Genomic DNA, 25210 nt, shown 5'->3' with positions numbered 1-25210 from the left:
TTCACTAGAAATGTTCAACACCTGCTGCGAAAATGCTCATTATAGACTGTACTTACCCAATTTCGGTTCTGCTTCATACGTAGGCAAATAAAAAGGAAAAAATTAAGACAGAGCTCACTATAGACTGCACTTACTCATTTTCTACCACAACATTTAGTCTCCATCATACGTAAGGAGACAGAGAAAGAAGGAACAAAAAATGCAAAAACAAAAAACCAGATGTCACACATGACACACGTTTTCCACATTTCTTTAATATTTACTGGCGCCTTACAGACAACTGAGCAACAAAGCGCGCACAGTCCCAGCACCGCAGTTATTCGGGCCACGCTGCTCCCGTGAATATGTCCCCAGCACCACTTCAGGTTCAGTCCTCCGCTCTTCTTCGGTACAGTGGTCGTCATTCCAAGGGCTCGCTGCACGGTTGAAAAAGCGCTGGTATGCAGGGCTCACTGTTCGCTTTGCCAGACACGTTTGCGCAAAGCCATGGCAACAAAGGGATCAGCATGCGCTTCTGCGTCTGGGTGTGCGCGTGGGGCGAGACAAGGGAAAAGGATGAGGCATGAAATCGGCTTCAAGTGCTGTCCTGCACACGTAAAATATGTTTGCATCATTGCCGCAAGCGCCGTAAATCACGCCAACATCGCTTCGGCGAGCTGTATATGTTGCTGTGGGTGCAACAATGGTGACCGACTCTGGCTTTACGTGTTGTTAAAAAAAATTGCTAGCATACAGAAAGTTTTTATTTTTGTTATTACTGTTGTCTTGCCGTAAAAAAAAAAAAATCTAATGCACAGTTAAACTGAACAGAATTTTATTTTCTCAACATGCTCGCAAAAACAACGTTGTAGCATTATACTATTTACAACGATATTATGCCGCGTTCCATTTCATACTGCCCACGACAACTCAAACACATATGATATGTGGTCGGCTTGCACGCCCGTACCACGTACACTAAGTTAAAAGAATTATGATAATTTTTGGTTACTGATAATGATGATGATTTTCTTTTAATGGGGACGTGGTTCAGTTCAGTTCAGTTCAGTTCAGTCGTTCAGTCGTGTCCGACTCTTCGTGACCCTTGCTTAAAAATACTAGTCCGTCTTTGTTTTAGAGTTAGATATTTAAAGAGAATGGCATTCGGCACACGCTAATGCTGATCGAAGCGCTAGCTAGCCTGGCGCTGTTTTAGCCAGGGGACGTGGTAGCTGGCTAAAACAGCGCCAGGCTAGCTTGCGCTTCGATCAGCATTAGCGTGTGCCGAATGCCATTCTCTTTAAATATCTAACTCTAAAACAAAGACGGACTAGTATTTTTAAGCAAGTTTATATCAGACTAATACCAGGTATTATGCTCGGCTGGCCGGCGATCGGGTGGAATGCCCTTACCGCACAAGCAGAACGCGATAACCACCAGACCACCTCCACAAAAATATGTCTTCATTTGTGGCGTATATGAGTAACCAAAATACTCTCGCCAATAAAATTAGCGATGAAAAAGTAAACATTTCTCACTTTCTGTGGCAAAAATATAAACTCAATTCGTGTTGAATAGTAACTTCAAGCAGTTATTCGGACCATAATGTCAAACTAGGATCTCAGTACTACAGCTATTTGAAATTCTACCGATGGTACAGCCTCCATGCTGACAGGTTTTATTTTATCAAGTGGCGATGCGGGTTGAAATCTTTTGCACGATACCTCCAATCGGAATTCTCTCATGATGCAAAAGAAGTTTGCAAAACAACTACAAACAAGCATGCTTAGCACCGAAAAGTCCACGGTACAGTGAACAACTCTGCGTATTTCACTAATGCTGTTCTTCCAGCGTTCTTTCATCTCATGAAACGTACATGAAAGCGATTCGATGCTGCTGTCGTCTTTTGTATCACGTGCAGTGCCGCATACATAAAGACATACTACACACGAACGCTGGAGCAAAGCATATATAAATGAGCCAGCACACAAAATAATATCTCAGGCACAGCTAATATATTTCAGCCACAAAATGCACCTGTACACAGCAAACCTGTCATATTATGCATAACATCATTACTGTTTACATATCGAGTACCTTTTAATTGTCATTCATTGAGCATTTCACAATATGGTTACTAAACAGTCAATAAAGGAGCTTATCACAGAGCAGGACAGGGCATGATTCAGAAAAAGATATAAAAATCGGCGAACATCTGTCTCTCAAGCTGTTCTGAATTTCACGATGATGTGTCACAAAGAGTACGTATACACGCATGCACACACAAAAAAGTCACGCACATAGCATGCAAACGTTATTCGAGCACAAATAGCAAACTCTTCATTGTTCGGTCCCAGTCACTTCGAAACAGATGACATTGTAGCTCTGAGGAAGCTTGAAGTGCCAGTGCCGTCCACGCCCGTTACAGACAGTCCACGTCACGGCCATTCGCTACTGAAAAAAAAGAAGTGCATTGGTCATCTTTCATGGCGTTTGGTTTGATGAAATCAGCTTTGGATGGGTGCTAAAGTAACTGGTTTCTTTTCCGCCACACGCAGATGAGTTTAAAAATGCAATAAGTCTTTATCAGAGGCTCACATTTTACTTACTCCGACTGTCAACTACCCAAGATATTTGCACGGTCTCCTGGCGTCAACGGAACCTAGCATAAGCGGGCTAGGCTACCAAATATTTAATGATATTTATAGGTGAAAATAGTCTTTTTTTTTCATGAGCACCGTAGTAACATGCAATATAAATAATGAAACATTTTCAGCGAGACTCTTTATTGGCGTATACGATAGTCAGTGACAAGTGCAATGAGAAAATTATGATTGCGCCGAACGAAAGCCTTAAATGGTACACCATGCGTTCGCTGATAGTTTTGTACTGCACTTCACTGTGAATCATTTAGATAAAATGCCGCGAGGAACCTATACAAATTCTGATGGTTTTCTTTTAGGCTCACAGAGCCCACACGGAGGCTCTGAATATGTTCAGAGACACTGGCTGTGAGACTGGCTCCGAGAAGCTTCTACGCATTACGTGGATAGTGACCAAAACGCGATATCAGAGCTTTGTGTCGGCATTAATTTGTTAAGCTCGCAATGAACACCGCATATCCGCCATCATTTTGCACGACGAAGGAACCTGCTTAATGCCGCTGAGGTGTCATTTCTTAATAAATAATGTTACAAGGCCAATGGAAAGTAAGTCAAGAACGTACGTTTCTTCGGCGTGTCCTGATACACGAACGTGCTGCCAGTCGCGTACGTTGATCCGCGTATCGTGCACTGTTGTGCGATGCAGGGCAACGTTGCAGCACCACCGCAGCATGTGCTCCCGCGGCGACAGCCCGCAGCAGCCAGGAATCCGTGACGAAACTTCTGGTGCATGAAGCAGTAGGTGATGGGATTGGAGCACGAGGACGCGTACGCGAGAAGGTGCACCACACTCACACCTGCCGAGCCGAGCCAGTCGTAGACGGCGTCCGGGTCGTACAGAGACCACGTGTGCACCACGTACAGCGGCGTCCAGCACACGAAGAACTCCACGACGACCACGAAGAGCATGCGGATGACACGGACCATGGATGCCTGGTTCTTCTCCGCATTGCCGCCACGCACCAGAACTGTCTGGTAGCGGACGCCATTGGCCGAGCGGCCGGAAGTGCCGCCACTCCTGTTGCCTGTGGTCACCATGAGGTTCTTGTCCTCTCGGCCTGTGGGCGACGCAGCACCGCTGGAGGGGTTGTTGCCATCATCCTTTTCGCGTCCATACGACTTCATCGGGATGCCTGAATGAGGTACACTGAAGCGAATTAATTTTATGCGCACTAAAAAGATAACTGTTTAAATTTTTTTCAAATACACATGTACGAAATCTCATTTATATTGATATATATATAATCGCCGGCATCATGTATCATGAGAAATACCAATGTGAAGCTGCAGTATTTTGTACTAAAGAAGAAAACACCGACCAAGAGGAGGCTGGAATGTGAATGCGTCGTTCTCGAAAGTCAGTAAAATTTTCTTCTTTTCGTTTTAAATGTCTCGTTGTGCGTGCAGGAAGTAACGTCAACAACGTAGGTTCATATGGCAGGGAATTTCAGGTAGCTGCATTATCAGCTCAAGCACGAGGTCAATGCTTTCATACTGAACGTAATCTATATAGAGATTGTCCTAAACCATCGCTGGGATGTCATTATCAAGCTTTGAGGTCTCTCGCCAACTATCACATGGAGGGGAGGCACATATTAATGATGTTGCCGAGGAGACGCTTTGGAGGGGAAGGAAAGAGGGTTCTATGTAGATCACCACAGTCATCGTCAGCTGCATCATCAACCTTACCATGCCTACTCCAGAACAGAAACCTCTATAGTTAACCCTGTCGTGTGTCAGCTGCGGCAATTTCATTCCCACAAGCTTCCCAATCTCGTTCGCCGCATTTGTCACCTGTGGCAATCCGTTTCAATCCTTTGCATACATGTCTTTTCCAAGCGGCTTTCTTCTTGTTATTTTTTTTTATGATAACGGCGATTTATTCCCTCAGTTACGCGGCTCTCTTCCTGTTTTTATAGTTACGCCTTTCATTTTCCTTTCCGTAGCGCACTGCGTTGTCAATTTAAATTCAATCATTTTTTATACGCCCGATGTCTGCCCTATAGGTGAGGGCCGACAAGCTATGACTGTATTGTACTTTCTTCTTGAAGGTATATGTAAACTGCTGATCATGACCTTAGAATATCTGCGAAATTCTCTTCAACCTTTTGTCATTGTTCTGGTTAATGCCCCCTTTTGGTCATAATCAATAGTGATTACGAGCCCTACGTAGAGGATTTCCTCACATTTTTTTACTTCAAGATTCGTTGCCTTATTTTGTGGAACTGTTCAATGCTAGTCCAATTTTCTGCGCATTAAGGTTTTATATACCGATCCTTCTGATTTGCCTGTAGTGCCTTTCAAACGTGTCCAGGAACTCCTCTGTTGAGTTATTTATCAATGCAATATCATGAGGAGACTGCATATTGCTACAATATTTTCCATTATGATTTATCCCCGACACACTTGCTTCCTTAGCGTTGGAAAATTCCTGCAAGAACTCCATGATTAGCAATGCAGGAATCGCGTTTGCATGCCGGAGATTCTTCTTGATGAAGCCTTGATTACTTCCCGTGATGAGGAGCATGGTGGTTGTGCAGTCGCTATACAGCTACATTTGCGCAGGTATTAGCCAGTTTACGCAGGTTTCACCCACCAAGTGCGACAGAGCGCTGCTCCAGGCGGATTCCGACGCACAGCGTGCGTGTTATAATGGCGTAGACGACAGTCATGATGAGCAGGGGCAGCACCAACAGCACAGAGTCCAAGTACAGGTTGAAAGCTTTCTCCGACTGGTCACTCGGCCACAGCTCGCGGCACTTACGGTGGCCTGCGGGGCAGTGCAGAAAGTAGTCGGGATAAGTTCTTTTTAAAGAATAAAGGTGGAGAAGAGGAATTTGAGAGAAAAAAAGACGCAAAGCGCACTCTTCGTGACGCAAGAGGCATGCATGAATTGAGTAGCTGCGAAGATAAGGGCTCATAGCGTTTCCACTGATTCTTCCGCTAAACTAGAGGCAAGCTCAAGGAACTGTAAGAATAATGAAGAAATCTCCATGTGTAAGTTATTAAAAATTTAACCACAAAAAATGACCTTATATTTCTGATTAAGCCGTTTTCTTCGAAATTCGTGTGCTTACTTAAACCCTAATTGGGAGGTATAGACGCGTTCTCTGTCCATGTTTTCTTGTTCTTTTTTTTTTACACGGTAAGCAAGTAACTATTAAACCACCAGCGTTTTCGAACACCCTGTATTGACGACCAGAAAACTCAAAATGGCTCCCCTCAGACCTTCCAGAACACCAACAATATTTCCTAATTCAGGCGTTGCAGATGTGTGTCCTCGGCTTTCTATTGAGTTTTGTGAATTGAAACAGATTTTGGCGATACGACAGGCACCGGTTACTGCATCAACCTCGTCATTTATTTAGGCACGTTGTATTATTGGTTTCACAGTCAGAAATACGGAATGTTCGTGCGCACACGAGGGACTGCTACATTCACTTCTGTATTTTCAGGAATTCGAAGAATGTTTTGAGTTACGTCAGCCACAAGAAAATCTATAGTGATAGCTGCTGTCGCGCCCATAAGCTCCTACTTTGATGTTGTGCCCATCCTGCCTAGGTGTTATCAATCGATGATTCCTTTTATGCCTCGTAGTTCTGCCATTCTTTTCCTTCCTTCTTTCTTTCTTTCCTTGGGCTATGTGGTTTGCGCTCCATGTCTGTCAAGTTTGCCATGGCGTTAGGTTTTCCAAAAACAGATAGTCGAAGTCATCTGCAGCGGTTTATCTCCTTCGCTTCCCACGCGATTTCAATATGCGTGTGAGATAGTTCGCTTTTACAATTCTGCTCGTACCCGTAAGATATAATATTTTTTTTTTAATATTTAAACCATGGCGTAATATATTCATGAGTTCCAGGGCGAATAGCCAACAGTTGTCCTCTCCTTAGCGAAACAATGTTTACTTTTTATAACAACAAAGAGTCTGTGCACATACGCGTTAGCCTGTGTACATACGAATGTATGTGACTCTTTAGGGCTGCTCGCGATTTTTATTTTTCTCAATCGATGTTTCCCTTAGGTTATGTAAGCTGAGGGTACTCATGTACGTATAAGGAAGGGTCTGTGATGAGTGAATGTAAATGCATGTGCACTTCCTATATGAATATTCTTTCAGAAATAGCACCGATCTGTATTGTAAATTCTTCTACTTGCGTTTCCACGAAAATTACTGTAATAAAGCGACTGTCTCTCATCTATACCTAGCAATGGTAGGAACCTCGTCAAGCTGCTGCGTCAATAGTTTCTTGCCCCTCCCCTAGTGTTACTTTTTCTGTGGTCCAGAGAAAAAATGCAAAATAAAGCTGATTGCTTGACTGAAACTGGCATGCGTGCAACATTTTTTTCTTAATTATCATAACTACCGTTTCTAATTAAGTGTATATAAATTTGAAATAAAGCAACACACAAAAAGCAGACAAACTCAATCACAAGAAGAATGCCTGCGAGACATTTGAGTTCTTGAAATTAAAGATGCAGATATGGGTAAAGTGTGTGGTATAAAACATCGTATGATTATTCTGCTCAAACTGCTGTCGTGTAAGCTGATAGCCTTGTTGCCCCATAGTGTTGAAAAAGTACTTATAATAAAGTCCAAGGTGATATATGTGGAGTCTAGAACAATGTGAAAGGCTGCCGAGCTCCGTGGAATTTCTTACACAACGACGAAGACAGTGATGACCACGGCAATTGATATTGCAAGCTCTGCTAGACTTTGGCCTGTGACTTTGAGATATTATAGTGTCCTGCTTCTAGTATTTCTTCAGTTCGTTTATACTAAATAGAAGGCACCTGTTAGCCTGCTTCGCAGTCAACGTTCGTGACTCCTCTGTATCCTCCTGCATAGGATGTTTGCTGTTGAATACCAGTTGTTCTTTAAGCTCAGTCGTTACCCTTTAAACTTGCTTGATACGAAAATTGTCACTTGCGGCGGAGCACTGTTGTTTCAATGTCTCAGCTACATGGACGAAAAATGGGCTGATCAGTCACGGAATCTTCCGCTAGTTCCATTTAGAGCTACCTCACTGTTCATTAAGCGGTTCTTCTTACAGTGGAAGCAAGGGGATAGCGGGCAAACATTTATGGTATTATAAACGCTGATATTATAGACGACGTTCTTGCTCGATGCGACGAAATCCGTCGTGCCTTATTGCAAGTGAGTATGTGTTGCATCAATAGCTTTCGAAAAATTAAGATTAAGTGGGGATAAAAGATAATCTCGGTTTCTGGCGGATGAACTGCACTTCTAAGTAACGTTTAGCACCCATATGCGCAACTGGTTTTGAAGGACCTCGTAGTCTAGAGCGCCGGTAATATTGGTCGCATAGGGTTGTTTAACGTGCACTCGCATCGCACAGAAAATTGGAGCCTTGTTTTGCCTCTATCAAATTATTCCTGGTAATCGTTGCTGGCTTTTATATTCATAATAGCAAGTTTGGGAAGCGATTACCCCCAAGAGTGACAATTGAAATACGGTTCTGAATCGTTTTTAGTTTCGGTGCGATTGCAATTAATCAGAGAAAATTTGCAGAGAGATTACCGGTAAGAGTGACATTCTTTTTTACGCTTATGAAATATGTTTCACAACGTTTGTGGGCTGCAGATATTACAGTAGTCTCAGGTACTGTCAGCTGAAGTAATTTTTGCTTGTTTATTTTTCCATTTTGAAAGGAGTAAACTTGAGGTTCGCGCGCGTGCGAGTGTTCTTGGCAAAAGGCTCAGAAGTTTTGCGCTGAATAATGTGGTACTGCCTAGACAAGAGAAGTAATGCTCCTGTTTTCCGAGCAATAAATATTTCGATACCCTGACCCCACGGAGGTAATATTGCGCTTATTTTGTCGGTTCGTAAGTAAAGTGCAAGGAAAACTGCTTTCTGCAGCGTTATAAAGCTCTTGTGCACAGTTTTGCGCTCAAAGCAGCAAGTCATCATCTGTGTTCATTCTGATCCTTGTGATCACATTTCTTTGCACTCTTTTACTATTGCCCCTTGGTGTCATCAGCGATATCGTTTTGAAGGAAGTAAACGACAGACGAGATCTCGAAGGTGAAACTGAGTCTCGTCTGTTCTGTCCGGTGATACCATTGATTCGGCAGACTTACGGCTCTCATTTAGCTGGAAATCTGGTGTCGCCGTCATCGGCGTTGTCAACAAAGAATCACGAACGTGCATCTGGCAGGTTACGCAGCCGGAACAAACTGAAGGTGTGTTGTGACTTGTGGGACATCATGAGACCACAGGAAATGGTCGAGAAACTCGAAATGCTCCTATGCGATGCGACGGAGAAACAGAATCCGAAGCCAGGACCCTTCGATCCCAACCCAGACGACCTACCCCTATGCTACGCAGGTGTGTTGTAAGGTTTCGTTAGAAGGCTTCATATCTATGTCGGGTGATGCTGCACATAACGTAACAGGTAGTATGGGATAATTAGATGCACAACTTAACAGATAAGTTAGTAAGCGAGTAGTAAAGTGCATGAAAGCGAACTAGGATCCACAAAGGGAGCCGCAGAATGGAACCCTTAAATTCCTAGCCTCGTACCACTGAGTGCGGAGCTTTGTTGTCCTCCCAATTTTTTTTTCATGTTATATATGTTCGCATTGCTTTATATTCTTGCATTATTTGGGGAAGCCACGTTATTACCTGCAAACTACTGTGCGCATATGTTTGCTCTTCATAGCTTTTAGAAAAGGCATAAGTTAACTTAGCCCGATATATTGGTGTGCCTTATTTACAAACGGTACCACTACAATAAGGACCTTATTATTTCAAAAATGTATCATTAGAATTGGATAGCAAAACATTTATTTACAATACAATATAATTTCATTCCAAACATCATGACAAGTACCTATGTTTGAGGGGAAGGGAGTAAAAGCAGCGTGATGGCGGCTTGACGATGCTTACATTGCCTTGGTGTGTTTGGCAGTGCGGCTCTCTGCAGTGACATTCAATATTAGCAATCATATTAATAACAAATGACTAGGACCCACCAATCAGAAAAAGCAACATGGAAATGATCCCGCTAGGTGACTATTCGTTCACGACTGACAGAAACCTGAGTAGCCCATTTAAAAAAGCGGGTTTGAACTCCCAGGCCTGACCTGACTAACACGGCCTCCCATTGCACGAAAGTAAGAACTTGTATTAGAGATTCCGGTGACGGCCGCTATTTACAATTCCACAACATGTGATCATAAGTGGCTATTTCTCCACATATTGTACATTTCGAGTCGTAATTACCGGGTAAAATATTCACAACAAGTAAAGGAGTAACAAGTAAGTCGCTTCCAAGTGGCCTCCTGCTCCTTAACTAAGGCATGTCTGGAGCAGGGAATATCCTTCTTAGGAACACTAGTATTGTATTATCACTATTATCATCCCGAATTTTTACGGCTGTGATTATTTCAAACTTACGCTAACGACTCTATCCTGGCAGTCTTCCTCGCTGCGCTGTAGAAAAATAGCGAGAACCTGAGTTTTTAAACGTACGATATTTAGTGTTTTAGATAAACTGCGTTAATTTCCGAATGTTACATTATTCCGCGTTATTCCTAGAGCTAGTACCTCATGCGTTTCACAGATGGCACCACGTACTCGTGCACCACATGCTGTTTCATCCCGCGTTGTGAAGTAAACATCGTCGTCTTCGACCGTTCCCGCCTCGCGTAAAACAGCAAAACACTCTCATACAATAAAAATCGTCGTCTTCATCAAGTTCCAACTTGAAAATATTTTGGTATTGTGCACTGGGAGGGGGGGGGGGAGCATTGTCGACATCCTGAAGTTCCATCTGCACCACTAATTATTTAACCTAGGCAGTTACGCCGTACACATAAGCCATCTCGCTAAAGAGAGAGACCAAAGCCGCGCCAGCTTGCTGCCATCCAACAACGAGAAGATAGACTAGCTCTTTGCCGGATGCTTACTAAGCGCAGAAGCGAGGCGGCAGCAGCTATTGCGGCTGCGGACAATCGGTAACGCTCGTCAAACTTGGTTCAATGACGATTAAAAGTCTGCAATTTTTTAGTGCGTAGCACTACTAGCCGCAATCACGGATTTCGTCGATGTCTGTCCGAAGCCACTTACTCTTTCTGCCTTCGTGAACTTGAAGTGGAGAAAGAGAAGGTGGCGACGCGCGCGTCGCGAAGCTCAGCATTGAGGAGGCGGAGCGGCCACACAGATGCAGCAGAAGTCTCTCTCTCTCTACCCTTCAGTCTCTCCCTGAACTTGAAGAGGAGAAAGGGAAAGTAGCGACGCCCGCATCACCCGACTTAACACTGAGGGGGCAGAGTGGCCGCATAGATGCACTCATAGAGTAAGACAGTGAAAGAGGGGCGCGTCAGTAGCGGACGTGGCGGCTATCCCTGAGTAGCGTTGCACAAGCTTGTGTTACTCAGGAGTGGGCACTCGTGCGTCACTCGCGCGTCCTCAACTTTGGAATCTCTCCCCTCGCATCAATCACTCCTCAGTCTTAACGGAAAGCAGACCTGCACGCGCGGTGCTCCTTAGATCTCGGCTCCGAGCCGCTAGTCGCGTCTTGGAGCAACTTGTGCTCACCTCCGCGCCTTAACTGGAGCTCGCCTTCAAGCGCGTTTCCCTCTCTCTTCTCTCTTTCTCTCTCCCTATGATCCCACCCCGGACCTTCCCACCGCAGAGCAGTGCATTGTAAAGGGGTACATCGTGCCTGTTTTCGCTCATTTCTGAAAATGGTGTAAGGAAAACTAAGGACGCGGCTGCGTCGAGCGTTTGATTTTCAAAGGCCGACCTTTGACTCAATATTTACGCCGTATGAACAGCGCTTGCAGTTCATGTTCGCAGCGTAGTGAGTAATAACCCTATCAGCAGTTCATGTGAAACAGCGTTTGGATGTTACAGTATGCACGCAATTACATCAAAACGAACTCGCGGCGTTATGACTGTGCATTAGGTGTGACGATTTCTTTGCTTCATATTTTCTGCCATTTAAATGAAGTACTACACTGATTTTAATGCCACAAAAGGACCGAAGCACACAACGTTTCAAGAGAATGTGAGAGGGGTATTACATAGTTCTCCACATTTGTGTAGACAAATTTTGCCCCGAACAGTTTTCGCAATTCCAAACATAACCAGCGCTTTCAAAATAAAAACTCTTTTAATGTTGCATTTTTTCATCAGTTTGGTAATCGGTAAAATTAGCATATCCACGCAAGAACCTAAATGCTTGCATTTAGACCTGCAGATGCTAAAGGTTGTCTTTACTATTACATATTCAAAAATAATTATTTTGATAAAGAATTATAGTGTGAAAGAGCTAAGGCGCCAAGAAACCGACTACAATGTTAATGGCTATGCCTGATGCATGCCGGGAATTAATCTTCCGGTACGGCGGCCAGAACTGCTTGAAAATCATTTATGCCCCAAGAAGCGCGGCAGACACGTCTGAATGCAATTAGCTGCGTACTATTTACTCTTGCTGAGACGCTCTCATTCTCGAACGCAGAACGGAACGAGGCGCCTGGAAAATGATTGTGCCATCATTAATCATGTCAACAACTCGGGAGTTTTCGGAGCAATTGCAAGCTGCTTTCCTCTCTGTTTCGTCACAGCTCGGCCTCTCCAAAACCGATTAACGAAATGACCAGCTGTAGGTTAAAAAGTTGAGAACAATTTCTTCGGATAGTACAGCCGTAATACATATACTACCTAAGCAGTGGTGACTGAGCATAATTTTTCAGTATAGGTAGACTAACAATAACTTTCACGACGCTCCGCGTATTGTAAGTTCCACGCAGTACTCTGCTGCTAGCGCGCTTGATAGAGGCTCCTCTTAGTGTCTCGCCTGATCGTGAGTTCATGATTTCTCCAAAACATACATTTCGGTTCTTACTTCTGTGGAATGGTGACAGAAGAAATCAGTCTTAGAATTATCTCAGACGTTGTCTTGAAGTACCGTTATTCGTTACGTGTGTTTTTGCGGGGAAAACGAATTATTACAAACAGTGCAGATCGAATTTTCCTTACCTCTTTATAGCCAGTTCACACCAAGGCGCCTTTTGAAGGATTACTGCTTTTGAGAGTTTCCGACATGCCGTTGATCTCACAGAAGTTAAACGATATTTTCGATTGTCCTGGATTTATCGATCTATCACATATGCGTATTGCGCTCATTCTGATTGGTATTTCATGCAGAGGTCATGACATATGATCGGTTCAGCTAGAAATGTGCGTTGCGTGGTACACTGTAACGACCCGCATAAATTCATAGAAGCATTGAAACGTGTCAATTAGAATAAAAGTATCGATGTATTTTAATCTGACGGGGCTTTCAGTTGGTTGCTAGACCGGGAGCACTGCGAGCGGTTTATAGGCGGCGTTTGATTAGGGTAGAGTTTGCCCCAGTTGCTTCCCTTTTTTAGACGGGAATCTATGTGTTTTCTGCAGGCAACTCATGAATCTGGGCACAAAGCTTTGCAAAGCATGAACAACAAGAACTATTTTAGCACCTCTTCTCTTCCGAATAAGACGAAGATGATTTCTTTGTGCTGAACTGAAGCAGAACATAATAAGCAGAAGCAGCGCCAGAACCGAAGCAGAAAAAAAAAAAAAAGAGCGGAAGCAGAGCCACAACCGAATCAGAAACCAATGACTAAAGAAAGACTTGCGAAGCTGTATTACCTGCCTGAATTGTATTCACCGGAATATACTCTCTAGAAATATCTTTCCTATCTCACCGGGCTTAGCAAAATTCGAGCAAACATTTGCCTCAAACAAAGCAGCTTTGTTTCTACGAAGCCTCAGATCAGTCCACCGTCCCCTAAGCGGCTTTAATTAATGGAGGTATTATATTGAATAGTGTATGAATCGACGTGCACGCAGCACAGGGCATCACTTCGCTAACGCTTAATGTAAGCAAAAGGAGAAATTTGCACTTAATTTATTATTTAAGGCGAAAGCCTTTAATGGCTCATGCTGTCGTGGCAAAATGTGTCCCGCTTTTGACGGCGGCTCTGATTGGCCGAGGCGAGAAGACGTCATAGGGGTCTCGACCAATCACAGAGCACCACCACAGTATGCGCAAATGCATGTCTTATATGGCCATATGTCAATAAATAACCAATTATTAATCAAGGACTAATTAGTTATTTACTAATCCATGAATAATTAAGAAGTAAAATAGATAACTAATTATGACCAATTATTCAACAAATGATCAATAATTTATTGATAATTAGTGGCCCTTTCATAGCGGAATGCGGTACTGAGATTTTCGCCTTTCACTACCTAAGTCGCTAAAGTTCGTAATTTTTGTTTCGTTGCTGGCCTCCGTTGACACTGCACATGTCTGCGAGCAGAATTGGCTAGGATTTAATGATGAGTTAAAAAAAATGATCGCATAAATTCTAATTACAGCGAACAACTCGGAGTCAGCGAGCGTGCTAAGGTTCTTACTCCTCAGAATTTATATCTTTTCCCGTCTAAAGAATGTGGGCCTGGGGCATGCAGGGCCTCGATTTCCGCTGTTGCCAGTGCAGAATCGATAATCAGTCGCTTTAGATATTTCGCAGCTTTCTAAGCAAGACTCGTCTTCGCTTAATGTTTTTTTATTACGTTCTCCGGCGTTTCATTCCCTTTCCTGGCTATGCTTTATGACAAACGTTTAGAATGAAAAAAAAAAAAATGCGAGTACAAGAAGAGGGTTCAAATAAGAACCGAATGCATACATTCACACAGAGCGGGACAGCTCAAGTCACTGTCTTTGTCGTCGTTGTTTTAATCGATGGCACTCCGTATTCATGTCGTCTGCTCTTTCATATGCTTGATAACAGAAGTTTTGGGGCCGTAGCAAGTAGCCACTTTAGGCGAAAAATATATTTACTGTATGGCTTACGGTAGATTACAGCATATTCACAAAACCATACAGCGGACAATACGGCCGAATGCTCTTCTAACGTTATTTGGTAAACAACAACATAATTTCCAAGAAACTTGAAGCGTTACGGTGCATTATCTACTGAAATTAGCCAGGGTTGCTGGGTGCGCTACCCAGCACGGAGAAGAAAAGCGGCCGAGCATGGGATGCACGTAATGCCCTGTAACCGGTGGGTGAACGCCGAAAGCACCGTACGGCTGGAAGAACAAAAGCGGCTGGTAATGGCAGTGTTCGAACAAGGGAAATAGCAGCCATACATGCTGTGATGAGCTGCTCAACTCAATAGAAACAGGCGAAAGTGATTACACGGTCAATAGGAAAGCGTCTGACGATATCAACTGAAAGATTGCGGTTACCGGGACATATATGCACCGTCCTAGTCTTTCGCTACTATTTTACTGCTACTTAGCGCCTTGGTCAAACTCGCAACGACGAGGTCACAGACAAGGGATCTGTTTTTCGATTTTATCGGAAGCGCATGTACTATTATTATTTTAGGTATATTAGCGAGAGTCTACAGAATTTGTGGAAACGATTTTTGTGACCGGAATTTCTAGTTCAATACCGCTACTTCCATCCAACCGGAACGGAACCACAGCACTGTTGAGCTTTACCTCTTTTTAGTCGTCATAAAACTAGTTGTGATTTCGCGAAAACCTTGAGGAATTCCGGTTCGTTCTCAGCTTTCCAATACAGAAGGAGTAACGGCGTTGGAAACAACAGCAGCACAACGTCTAGCAATCACCGTAAACTTCTTTACCTGTAGCGCTTCAGCCGGAAATTCATTTTTTCAGAATAACAAACACAGGAAACAAGGCGAATATTTTTTTCTTACAGAATTAATGCTCTTGATGAAATTCTGTGGATATCAACACTAACTAGCCGATATTTGCGGCTGCTGTGCGTTTTGACATCACGCCGTGTTTGGCCTTCACTTCATGCCAGCTAATCTGTGCTCCGCACCTGCTGGAAAGAGAAGTGTGATGGGTGCTACATGCGTACTACGTCATAGCAGGGCATGGGACGTGAAGACAAAGATTGCGTGCGAAAGTGCGCGAGCGTATGTGTGCTGCGTGTGTGCATGTGTGTGTGTGTGTGTGTGTGTGTGTGCGTGTGCGTGTGTAGTTACAGCGCTTAATGTAAAGAACCACAGGCCAAGATGTGCCAAATCAAAAGCCGAGCCAAGACAAGCCTAGAGGGGGAAGAAAAGGTTTATAAAGGAAGAAGGAAACAATGCATGAGAGGCGTAGAACATGCGAAAATAAGTGGCGAAGGGGAAAACAAATGGCAAGCTATAAAATGAAGCAGAACCAGATTGAAGAGGAAGATGGAAAGGGATAGAAGAAACAAACAAAACGGGGACGGAAGACGAAAGAAAATGGAGAATAAAAAGGCGGAAAATGTGGATTAATTTGACGGCTCTCGCTCAACTTTATTATAACTGAATTCTAAACGGTAGTGTGGTTTAGGACTCTTTATTAAAGAAATACTGCAGCTTAGGCAGAACTTGTTTCATACTTCTATTAACGTACATAGAAAATCCAGACATGCGTCTTACAAAATGCGTTCAGTTATAACTCCTGCTGCTAACCCTCGTTCTCTTATGCCACGTCGTATGCTTATGAACGATAAGGTACACTCTGCTAAGAACGGAAAAGTGTACACTATGTGGCATAGAAGCTGAGGACAGAAGGTGGGACAATTAATCCTCGAGCTTGCCATGTAATATATTCGTACGGGAACCTTTACAAATGAAGGCAGAAGGCTCTCTGCCACGTGCGCATCATTCTAGCCCCTTACGCCATGCATGCTCAGAGGATAAGAACACAGCTGGCAGGTAATAAACATCTTTCGTAATGGATTTGCTTAATGGATTTCTTTATTCAACTCCGCTCATATGATGCGCACTGGCTAGTTTCTCACAGTCTAATGTACTTCACGAGAAGGTTGTCAAATATAATTTCTCTTCTCTTATAGTAATGTGCGCGAAGAGCTGCACGAGTTTCTCTGTAATCAGAGAACTGCTCCCACTGTTTAACGCATATCGAGGGCGTAGGCAAGTAAATAGTCTGGTGGATGGAATAATAAGCTTATGAAGCAGAATGAACAAGATAATAACGAAAAAACTGGTGCGAGTCAGGTCAGTGTCAAATAACCAGCAGTGCATGGAAATACTGTGAGATCTGCGCGCCTTTCCTGGGGGCTTCGAGTGCTTGGCGCTGATAGACCCTGAGCGGCACCGTCTTAGGCTATTTACAGCCTCACACAAACGAAGCACGTTACGTCTCTCGGGGATCTGCAGTCCTGCAGAGATTCGCGGGTAGTGGTAGGCGGGGTAGCTGGCATGTAACAGTGCTGCTACCCGCTGGATTATGCATATTGCTTCTTTCTGTGAGATAATATACAACGAAGTAAGTTTGTACCTTGAGACCGCCGATGGATTTTGACCGATGTTCATTACTAATAAAATTATTCATTAATAGAAATATATTCGTTATCTAGAGGATGTCTGGGCTAAAAGCACCTTGGAGAAAAGAATAAGTATGCAGTGATTTGTGACTTTTCTCTTGCTGCGCAAAATTACGAAATCAAGTGGGATTGTTTGTATGCTATGCCCGACTGTGAGTGGAATACAGGCGATGGGAAAACAAGAATGGTGTATGCGCAGGTGAACTGCTGTTTCCTGTCAAGCAAACCGTTTTTTTTTTCAAGAAGCCCCCTCATAAAAAGTGAAAATTTAGATTTTAGATGTACGATTATGCTCCGCATCAAAGGTATAAGGTATGGCGCGATAGCGACCTGTGCTGTTCTTCCTAGTTACACATATGGTCATCAGTGCGATGGCCCGCCGCGGTGGTGCAGTAAAGCAGAAATAAATAAATAAATAAATAAATAAATAAATAAATAAATAAATAAATAAATAAATAAATAAATAAATAAATAAATAAATAAATAAATAAATAAATAAATAAATAAATAAATAAATAAATAAATAAATAAATAAATAAATAAATAAATAAATATTGTACGCTTCATTTAAAGACATTTTATTGCACTCGACGTTTCGATCGGGAGACCGATCTTCCATCGGAACGTCGAGTCCAATAAAATGTTTCTTTAAATGAAGTGTACACTTCGAGCTATAATTTTTAAGCGGCTAAGTAGATTATGGTATCACATCGTTATGTATATATATACTTGTTTTAAGGCTGTCTCAGCGTGCCTTGCATGACCTTGTTGGTAGCCTGTGAAGGTCGCGAAAGAAAGGTCGTGGCTTTGAACACTGCGAAGGATCTAAGTGTTTTTCTAAGTAAAATCAATTAGTGAATAAAATAAAAGACGTTAGACAAGCGGCGACTATTCTTTCTTATTACAAATTATGCTTTATGAACCTTTATTATAGACATAGGATTGCGTTTAACGTTATTGCTGTGGGACGATCACGCATGTGTGTGCATGATCGCGCGCAAGCATCTGTGCGTGCGTGTGTGCGGGTGTTTGCGCGTACGTGCATGCGTGTGTGTTTGTGTGTGTGAGTGTGTGTGCGTGCGTGCTCGTGCATATGCCTGTGTCTCTAAATCCTTCAAGTGGATCGCGGCCGATGGGAGCAATTACCAGGCTCAGGGACGATATGATAGCCGCGCTGTTTATATATAGGTAATTGGGAAAATACTTCTCTTGTATTTAGTTTGTGGTAAACCTGTATAGCGAATTTGTAACGGCAAGCGGCACTAAACCGAACACCATTATCTGCCGCAACTTGTTTCCTTAGAGTAGTACTTTGTCCTCACGAGGGACATATAAACTGCCCTTCTAAGATCGAATTTAATTAGAACAGCTGAAGCATTATCTTTTCCGATGAGTCTAGCTTACCTGAACCGTCAGTTTGCATAAGTGGACCTGTCGTACAGTGTGTTCAGTAGCGCCTGGAAATTATATATGAGCAGCATCTTGAAACCCAGACCGAACTAGGCTAGCTTTGTGAACTCGAAACGCCTTTTTCACAGTTAGTAATGTCCTAGATGTTTCCAGAGAAAGACGCGGTGCAAGAGGTCAGACAGAATCAAATTATAAATGACCTCTCATCATCAATCTGCTCACCAGAGACAGATCCCATTATTGGTAAGGGCAGAAGATTGCAAGTCAGTCGTAGTATTCAATGACGATCGTTATTGCTAGGCTGGCATTTAGCGTTAGAACAATAAAAATGTGATATTTTGTTCTTTCGGATAGAGATTTTACTTAACGTTTGTCGAGCACATAAATTATTTCGCGACAAGCTACTCACGACTTTCGTTCGTTACAGCCTGTTCTTTACTGTGACTAAGTGCTCTTGTGCGTTCCGGCAGAAACATCTGCTTCGATGCGGGCCACACGCAGGACGACTGCCGGATGCGGGCGCCTGGATACTGGAACATATTTCCATAAAAAACTCCGGCCTGAAGTTACATTGTAAAAAAAAAAACAATTTATGCCGCAAATACGCAATCCCAATAAAAAAAAAAATACTTTTGCATAGCTTAGAAACAGGTAGTCTTGTCCACATTTCATAAAATAAGTAGTCTATCTCACAGTTACGATTATTGTACTTTGCCTAAAATAGAACTGATTTCAGTGCTCATTTGCAGCTCGAGAACAGCAAGTGAATAATTAGATAAGTAATCGAATAATAATGATTGCTTTTCAGCCATTTTTAATTTGCAAAGCACAATTATGCTCAAAAGAGAAGCACTTGGCCTGGCTTGTTGATCGACAATTTGTTGGTGTACTAAATTTAGTAAATATTTTCAAAAAACAACTGCAGATGAGAACCTGCAGTTGTTTTTCGCAAGCTCATGCACTCTGTGCAGCAGCTATAAATCGCTTCCAGTACTGTTTAAATAGTCTCCTTCTATGCATTAGTTGCAGCAAGCCTATATGACTGTCGATTTTATGTGTTAGTCAAAAGAGCACGTAATCTATGAAGGCCATACTTCCGTGTTGACTATATCCTTCGCCTATTTAAAGGCGAAGGAAAGCCGTTCTAGGCTCATGAAACGAAATCCCGTGCGCGAGTGTGCGAGGTCTGCCATACTTTGTGAGATTCCGTGAGTTTTGGCCTTGTCTGGTGTTCTTGCCGTCTGCAATCCCGCACATGAACGCGCGCCAAGGAAAGCCACGCGACAGAAGCGATGGTGTACCATTCAAATTCACACTTGCCAGAGAAACTGTGACAGATGCTCGCCTTTCTTTTCTTGTAAACCAACTATACGTATCACTGCAACGAACGCCGGTGAGAGGCAAAATATAAGAGGCACATGATAGGATAGCCATGATAGGATAGGAGGGGCAGGCTTTCACCATGTTCTTCTTGAGACATCTAAAAGACATCTAAAAAACATCTAATTTTTATCCCTTGATCAATGGTGTGTACGTAGTATGTTGCAAAGTTACCAACTATTGTTAGAATATGTTGAGCAGGTGTCTAGCCTGTGTATGAAGGTGATTAGAGGTTCTTACCTGCCGTCCTCATGGGTATGAGCTGGCTAAGGACAGCGATGGGAGCCACGTGCACCAAAGAGAGTGCCCAGACGACGGCGATAACTCGGTAGGCGTGCGACACCGTCTGCCAGCGGCGAGACTGCAAGGGCCGCACGATGGCGAAGAAGCGTTCCAGTGATATTGACACCAGCGTCCAGACAGACACTGACACGGACACGGCTGCGATGGGGACCAGGCCGAGAACATGCGAGCAGAAGAGAAAGGAAAATACGAACAGAAGAAATCAATTGCTTTCCTTTCACACACATGACATTCAAAACAGAAGCAGGTAATTTTACATAATAAAATAGTTGAAAAGCCCTCGCTAGAAGAACACAGGGGGGAAAAATGTCAGCGCGTTAAGAGGTTATCAAAATTATGGAAAGAAAGAGACATTATTCTTTTTTTTTGTCTCCTTTCATACATCCCAAGAATGCCGAGAAGTTTGGCGTCCATTTGATTCGCTATGAAACGAGTAAACTGGATCAAAAGTCCGACTTTTCTTGCGGTAAGCATTTTATAAAAAATCCCTTAATTTATGTAGATGCCTATTCTAGAGAATTTACTCTCATTCCTAATTTCGAAGAAAAAATACTCTTTTGACTAAAGCAATTACCTCTGCAGGCAGCGGAGAACATCGCGCCTCTGATGTTTGCCACTTTTCACTCTGCCGATTTCCGAGGTGAACTGCTATTTGGTGAAGTCGCGTAGAGCGATTGCATCTCTTTTCCCAATAGGTATTTATTTAAAACCTTGAAGCATTAGCGCTCGCCAGCAAGTCTTGACACCTGCCTTACTGTCGATTTGGTAGTGACATATCTTTGTTGCATATTACCTGGGAGTTAGGTAAGCTCAATTAGTTCAATTCAACTCCTAAATAGAAACTGTGGCCTGTTCCAGAACAAAAAATAATAATTGAGTCGACAGCAGAGTTTGTCTTAGGTGTGTTGCGCGACCCACAGGATGGGGTTAGATTCCAGAGTTTGGCCAATATATCTTTTCAACGGAATTCCGCAGCATTGACGTCACGTACCCCTCGACCGATCTTTATTTCATCGAAACTGCGACGGAGCTTCCTTTTCTGCCGGACGGGACTATCAAACTTTGTTGCTTCAATATATTTACCTAACGATACCAATGCCGCAATGAAACTGCCCTGCAGAGGTTCGCTGCTCATAGGGCCTATGCGTTACTGAGCGCTGCCAGCGGTGTTGTTTTACATGACACATTATTTCTGGGCGTTTCCTACATCAATCTACGCTGCATAGACACTACACTTTGGTTAAACGTTTGTGAGGAACTCTAATTTTAAAGGCAACGTTGAGCTGAGTCCTAACATGGCCAATAATGTTTTTCTGTCGGTAATCTCTTCCATCCCACCACTATATACGTATTACATCATAAGGATGCTTAAAAATAATCACAATTATTGCCTAAATCACCATCATGATGACGATAATAATGAGTTTCTACGCCACGATAACAGTGAGCATTGATGATGCAGTGGGTGTTATGTGCTCTACTGATACGTACGCTGAAATATCCGGGAAATAATATTTATATCATTCTCGGTTCTATACTTTCTCTGCAATAAATGTCATGGGTAAGTCTAACTTAACACTTCAATATAGAAATGAAGCAAAACGTTCTTCGGGACTCTATTACACGAAGCTTGAAGTTAAAGTGTGCCAAGAGGATTTAGCGTTGATGTTGAAATAGTTTGTTTCCAAGTGTGTCGGATAAAAGTCCTCTCTGGAAACTCGAACTAAAGCTTGATTTAACCGCCGTATAAACCGCTGAACGTTCAGGCTGCTTCCCGTAACTCGGGAGTGCAGCAATGCAGGCGATAGTTTCATCGCGGCCGCGTTTCCTCTTCCTTCGCCAAACCCTGCCGTGCTTTGTCGGATACAGCCAAACCACTATGCGATATTTTCGCTAGCTCGAGTTGATTTGCATTGTTAAAGTAAGCGCGCAATTGTTACAAATCTATGGCGGCAGAATATGATGTCATTATTGTATCCATCCCTCCTCCCCAGCATGTCCGGAAGGCTGCAGATAGCCTGAAAATCATCAAAGATTTATTGGATGATTACGCCAGCATTTCAGATGGTAGTACAGCAAAGGATTCCCATCCTTTATAAGCAAGTTTGACATACTTGATTCGTTTAAGCAATGCTTGTTACTTCCCGTTTAAAGCTTTTTGAACACGCTTATGTTGTCTGCTATCTTGGCATTTGCGCGTACGCGGCAGTTTATTTTAAACAAGCCGATTTTATACGAAGGCTTTAAGGACGTTTCGATCCAGATGCAATGAATGATTTCAGGACATTCCAGAAATAACGAAAGGCGAAGTGCAATGATTCCGCAAACATGTGATGGCAGGAGGATTTTTATTTTTTTCACCGTTTCTTCACTCATTTTCAAAATAAAGGAAAATCATTTTTCGTAAAAGAGAAACAAATACATATGCATCGGGAAAAAAAGGTGAATTTCTATTTCACCTTGCTGTAGCGTATTTGCGTCAAGGGACTCTGTATGTTATCGCATTTCTGTGCATCAGCTTTATGGCGGTCATGTCGTAAGCTTGGGCTTTTATGTCGTATGCTTGGGCAAGTGCTAACACGTTCGTCCACTATCCTGGCAATAGATGCGCTGTGCTCTAAGATGGGTCATCGGATGGAATTATTCTTTGGCCAATACCGGTGTGACGCAATTATGTCGGTCCGCTATATCACTCGATATATTTTTATAGCAGTAGAACAGAAGGTACATAGCGGGAACATATACTCGCGTCCTGCGCAAGTGAAAAATAGTCCTCGCTTGCAGTTATTAGTTCCCTCGTAAAATAAGGTAAGTTATCGCTATTGAACAGTCACATTTTCAGCCAGCTACAAACATTCAGGTATACAGTGTAAAAGATAGGCTTGTTTTTTATTATAATGAGTTAGGCCCACCCCATTACATAAACATGAATACGTGGGCTAGCTGCACAAGCGACGAAGGGAAGCTGCCGTGGTAATAGAGACGAGCCAGGCAGTCAGGCGTACCGTCCAGCCTCCGAGCTATCTGTCTGAATGACACAGTTACGGAGAATTTCCTCCAGTAACCCTCCCTTTATTGCTAAGAAAAGCCCACACCGAATATAGCACTTTCACAATTTCAGTGCGCACTGGCAAGGCACCCTTTTCGCTTTTGCAGTGTTTTTTTTTTTCCACGTAATGACCGCTGAAGCGCTATTTCCCTTTTCACCGGCGCACACTAGTTCGTTTCCTATTTTCGCCTGCTGGTGTCAGTCACTTCATTACGCCAACCTGCTCCCACGCAGCAGCTTCGTCTAAGGGGTCGGTGCCGGTCGCTATTACTATCAAGGGCCCACCCAGAACGTTAGACCTCGGTTGATTTCATGAACCCCTTCATTTCCCTTTAGCCGGGTTTGAGCCGGTGCCCATATTTATTATCTTTTTCAAGTAGCCTAAATTTAACATATTGTTTGCTTCTTTTGAGATTAATCCTTTAAAATAATTGTTTACCGCGGATTTGGAATCACTGATTATTATGTCTGCCTCTGTACCGGTTATTGCAAGCGATATGAACATTTCTTCCGCCGTCTCTGCAGACGTTGTGCGAACAGAGCAGCTAGCTTTAATCTCTTGGGTTTCATTTGGTGTTAGTGTCACCCGTGTCACCACAGCTGGACAGCACTGGCACTCAGCTGTATCGACGTAGACCACATCTGTACTACCGCATCAGCGCTTTTGTAGGGCTTCTGCTTTTTCGATTCTTCTATTCTTATGATGTTCTGGATGCATGCTTTTTTTTTGTATTGGGGGAGTTTTAGCCTGATCCGCTTCTGGACGTTAAACCTTTTAAACCGAACAGAACTCCTCAGCTAAACCTGCTTATACTATTTACTGCATGAGTATTTTGGCGCCTGAAATGAAACACTTAAGGACAACAAAAAAGCCAGTTGCATCAGTTTTTCACCGAAGCACTCGATCGGTAGCAAAGAGTATGAATTAGCCCTTCTATTCTATCGGCGTATCGTTCACTGTGATAATGCTCACACAAACCAGTTACGCCGAAACATCATCCTTTTTCAGCCTGTCTGGTTATGACAGTTGTAGCAATAGCGTAAATTGGCGAGGGAGGGATGTTTGCCTCTTGATAAAAAATTACAAAGGTTCAAAGCTGCTGAACCAAATATTGAGTGAAAGCATTAGCAGCGGGTGACCGAGCATTCTTCTAATTCTTCTTCTTCCTCAGCCCACACATAAAGCCCCTCTTTAACCAAGCCGTATGAATAAGCCTTAGCGGCCTAGAGGGTAACGAAATGCCAAGGTCCTGGCAGGCTGATTCTAACATAAGCGTCCCGTGTGAAGCGAGAGACCCAAGTTGGCAGCTCCTGCCAGCCCACGTATAAAGCCCCTCTTTAACCAAGCCATATGAACGTGCCTTGGTGGCCGATAGGGGTAACGTGAATGCCAAGCTCCTAGCAGGCTGATTCAGACATAACCGTCCCATGTGAAACGAGAGACCAGAGCTGGCAGCTCCCGCCAACCCATCTCTCGCTTTTGTGTTACATGGGGTGTGACGTCACGCGTTGCGCCGTGGCTGCGACCGCGCTACGCCGACCGCTTGAGTTGGTAGCCCAGCTCTCATCCTAGTGTCACGTGGGGTGTGGCGTCACAGCATCACGTGGTTGCAGCCGCGCCACGCTGAAGGCTCGCAACCTAGAGTAGTATTGCTTTCGGAATAAAATAGATTGCTTGAGAAACTGTAGAAACGGTTTGTGCTATAACACCAGGTTATGAAATCCTTACTTTGTTCCCTCTCGCGTTTGTATATAGCGTTTCGCATCGACCGTCTACAGGCGGTTTCAGCAAGTTCCTGGATTCGTTTTGTTTAATAATTCTGGAAACTGGTTTAAGACAGAAATTGCTTGCGAAATTTGAAAACCGTTTTTTTTTTTTTTTTGGGGGGGGGGGGGGGGGGGGGGGGGTAACACCCGATTACAAAATCGTTACCGTAGACAGCCACTAGTGTGCTTTTAGAATTGTTCAATCCACCTACACGCGACTTCAACAATTTTCATGATTTTATCGATACGTAGTTACAGAAAGAAGTGATGGTTTT

General features: G+C 43.3%; 1 protein-coding gene across 1 annotated transcript in view; it reads right to left on the bottom strand.

Annotated features, from left to right (window-relative positions):
* Window positions 1-2138: 2138 nt before the first annotated feature.
* The window catches only part of LOC146190942 (cholecystokinin receptor type A-like), a 149010-nt gene continuing 125938 nt past the window's right edge, over window positions 2139-25210 (bottom strand). The window contains exons 2-5 of the mRNA XM_084599871.1: window positions 20057-20257; window positions 5239-5412; window positions 3206-3775; window positions 2139-2433 (exon numbers count right to left, since the gene is read on the bottom strand). Of these exons, the coding sequence (XP_084455997.1) occupies window positions 2402-2433; window positions 3206-3775; window positions 5239-5412; window positions 20057-20257 (977 nt within the window). The 3' untranslated portion in view covers window positions 2139-2401. The remainder of the gene's footprint in view (window positions 2434-3205; window positions 3776-5238; window positions 5413-20056; window positions 20258-25210) is intronic.

Source organism: Amblyomma maculatum, chromosome 4, assembly GCF_055883805.1.
Source record: "Amblyomma maculatum isolate TAMU_Amacu chromosome 4, ASM5588380v1, whole genome shotgun sequence".
NCBI lineage: Eukaryota > Metazoa > Arthropoda > Arachnida > Ixodida > Ixodidae > Amblyomma > Amblyomma maculatum.
The sequence above is the reverse complement of the archived record's forward strand: the minus strand, read 5'-3'. Positions and strand labels throughout refer to the sequence as shown.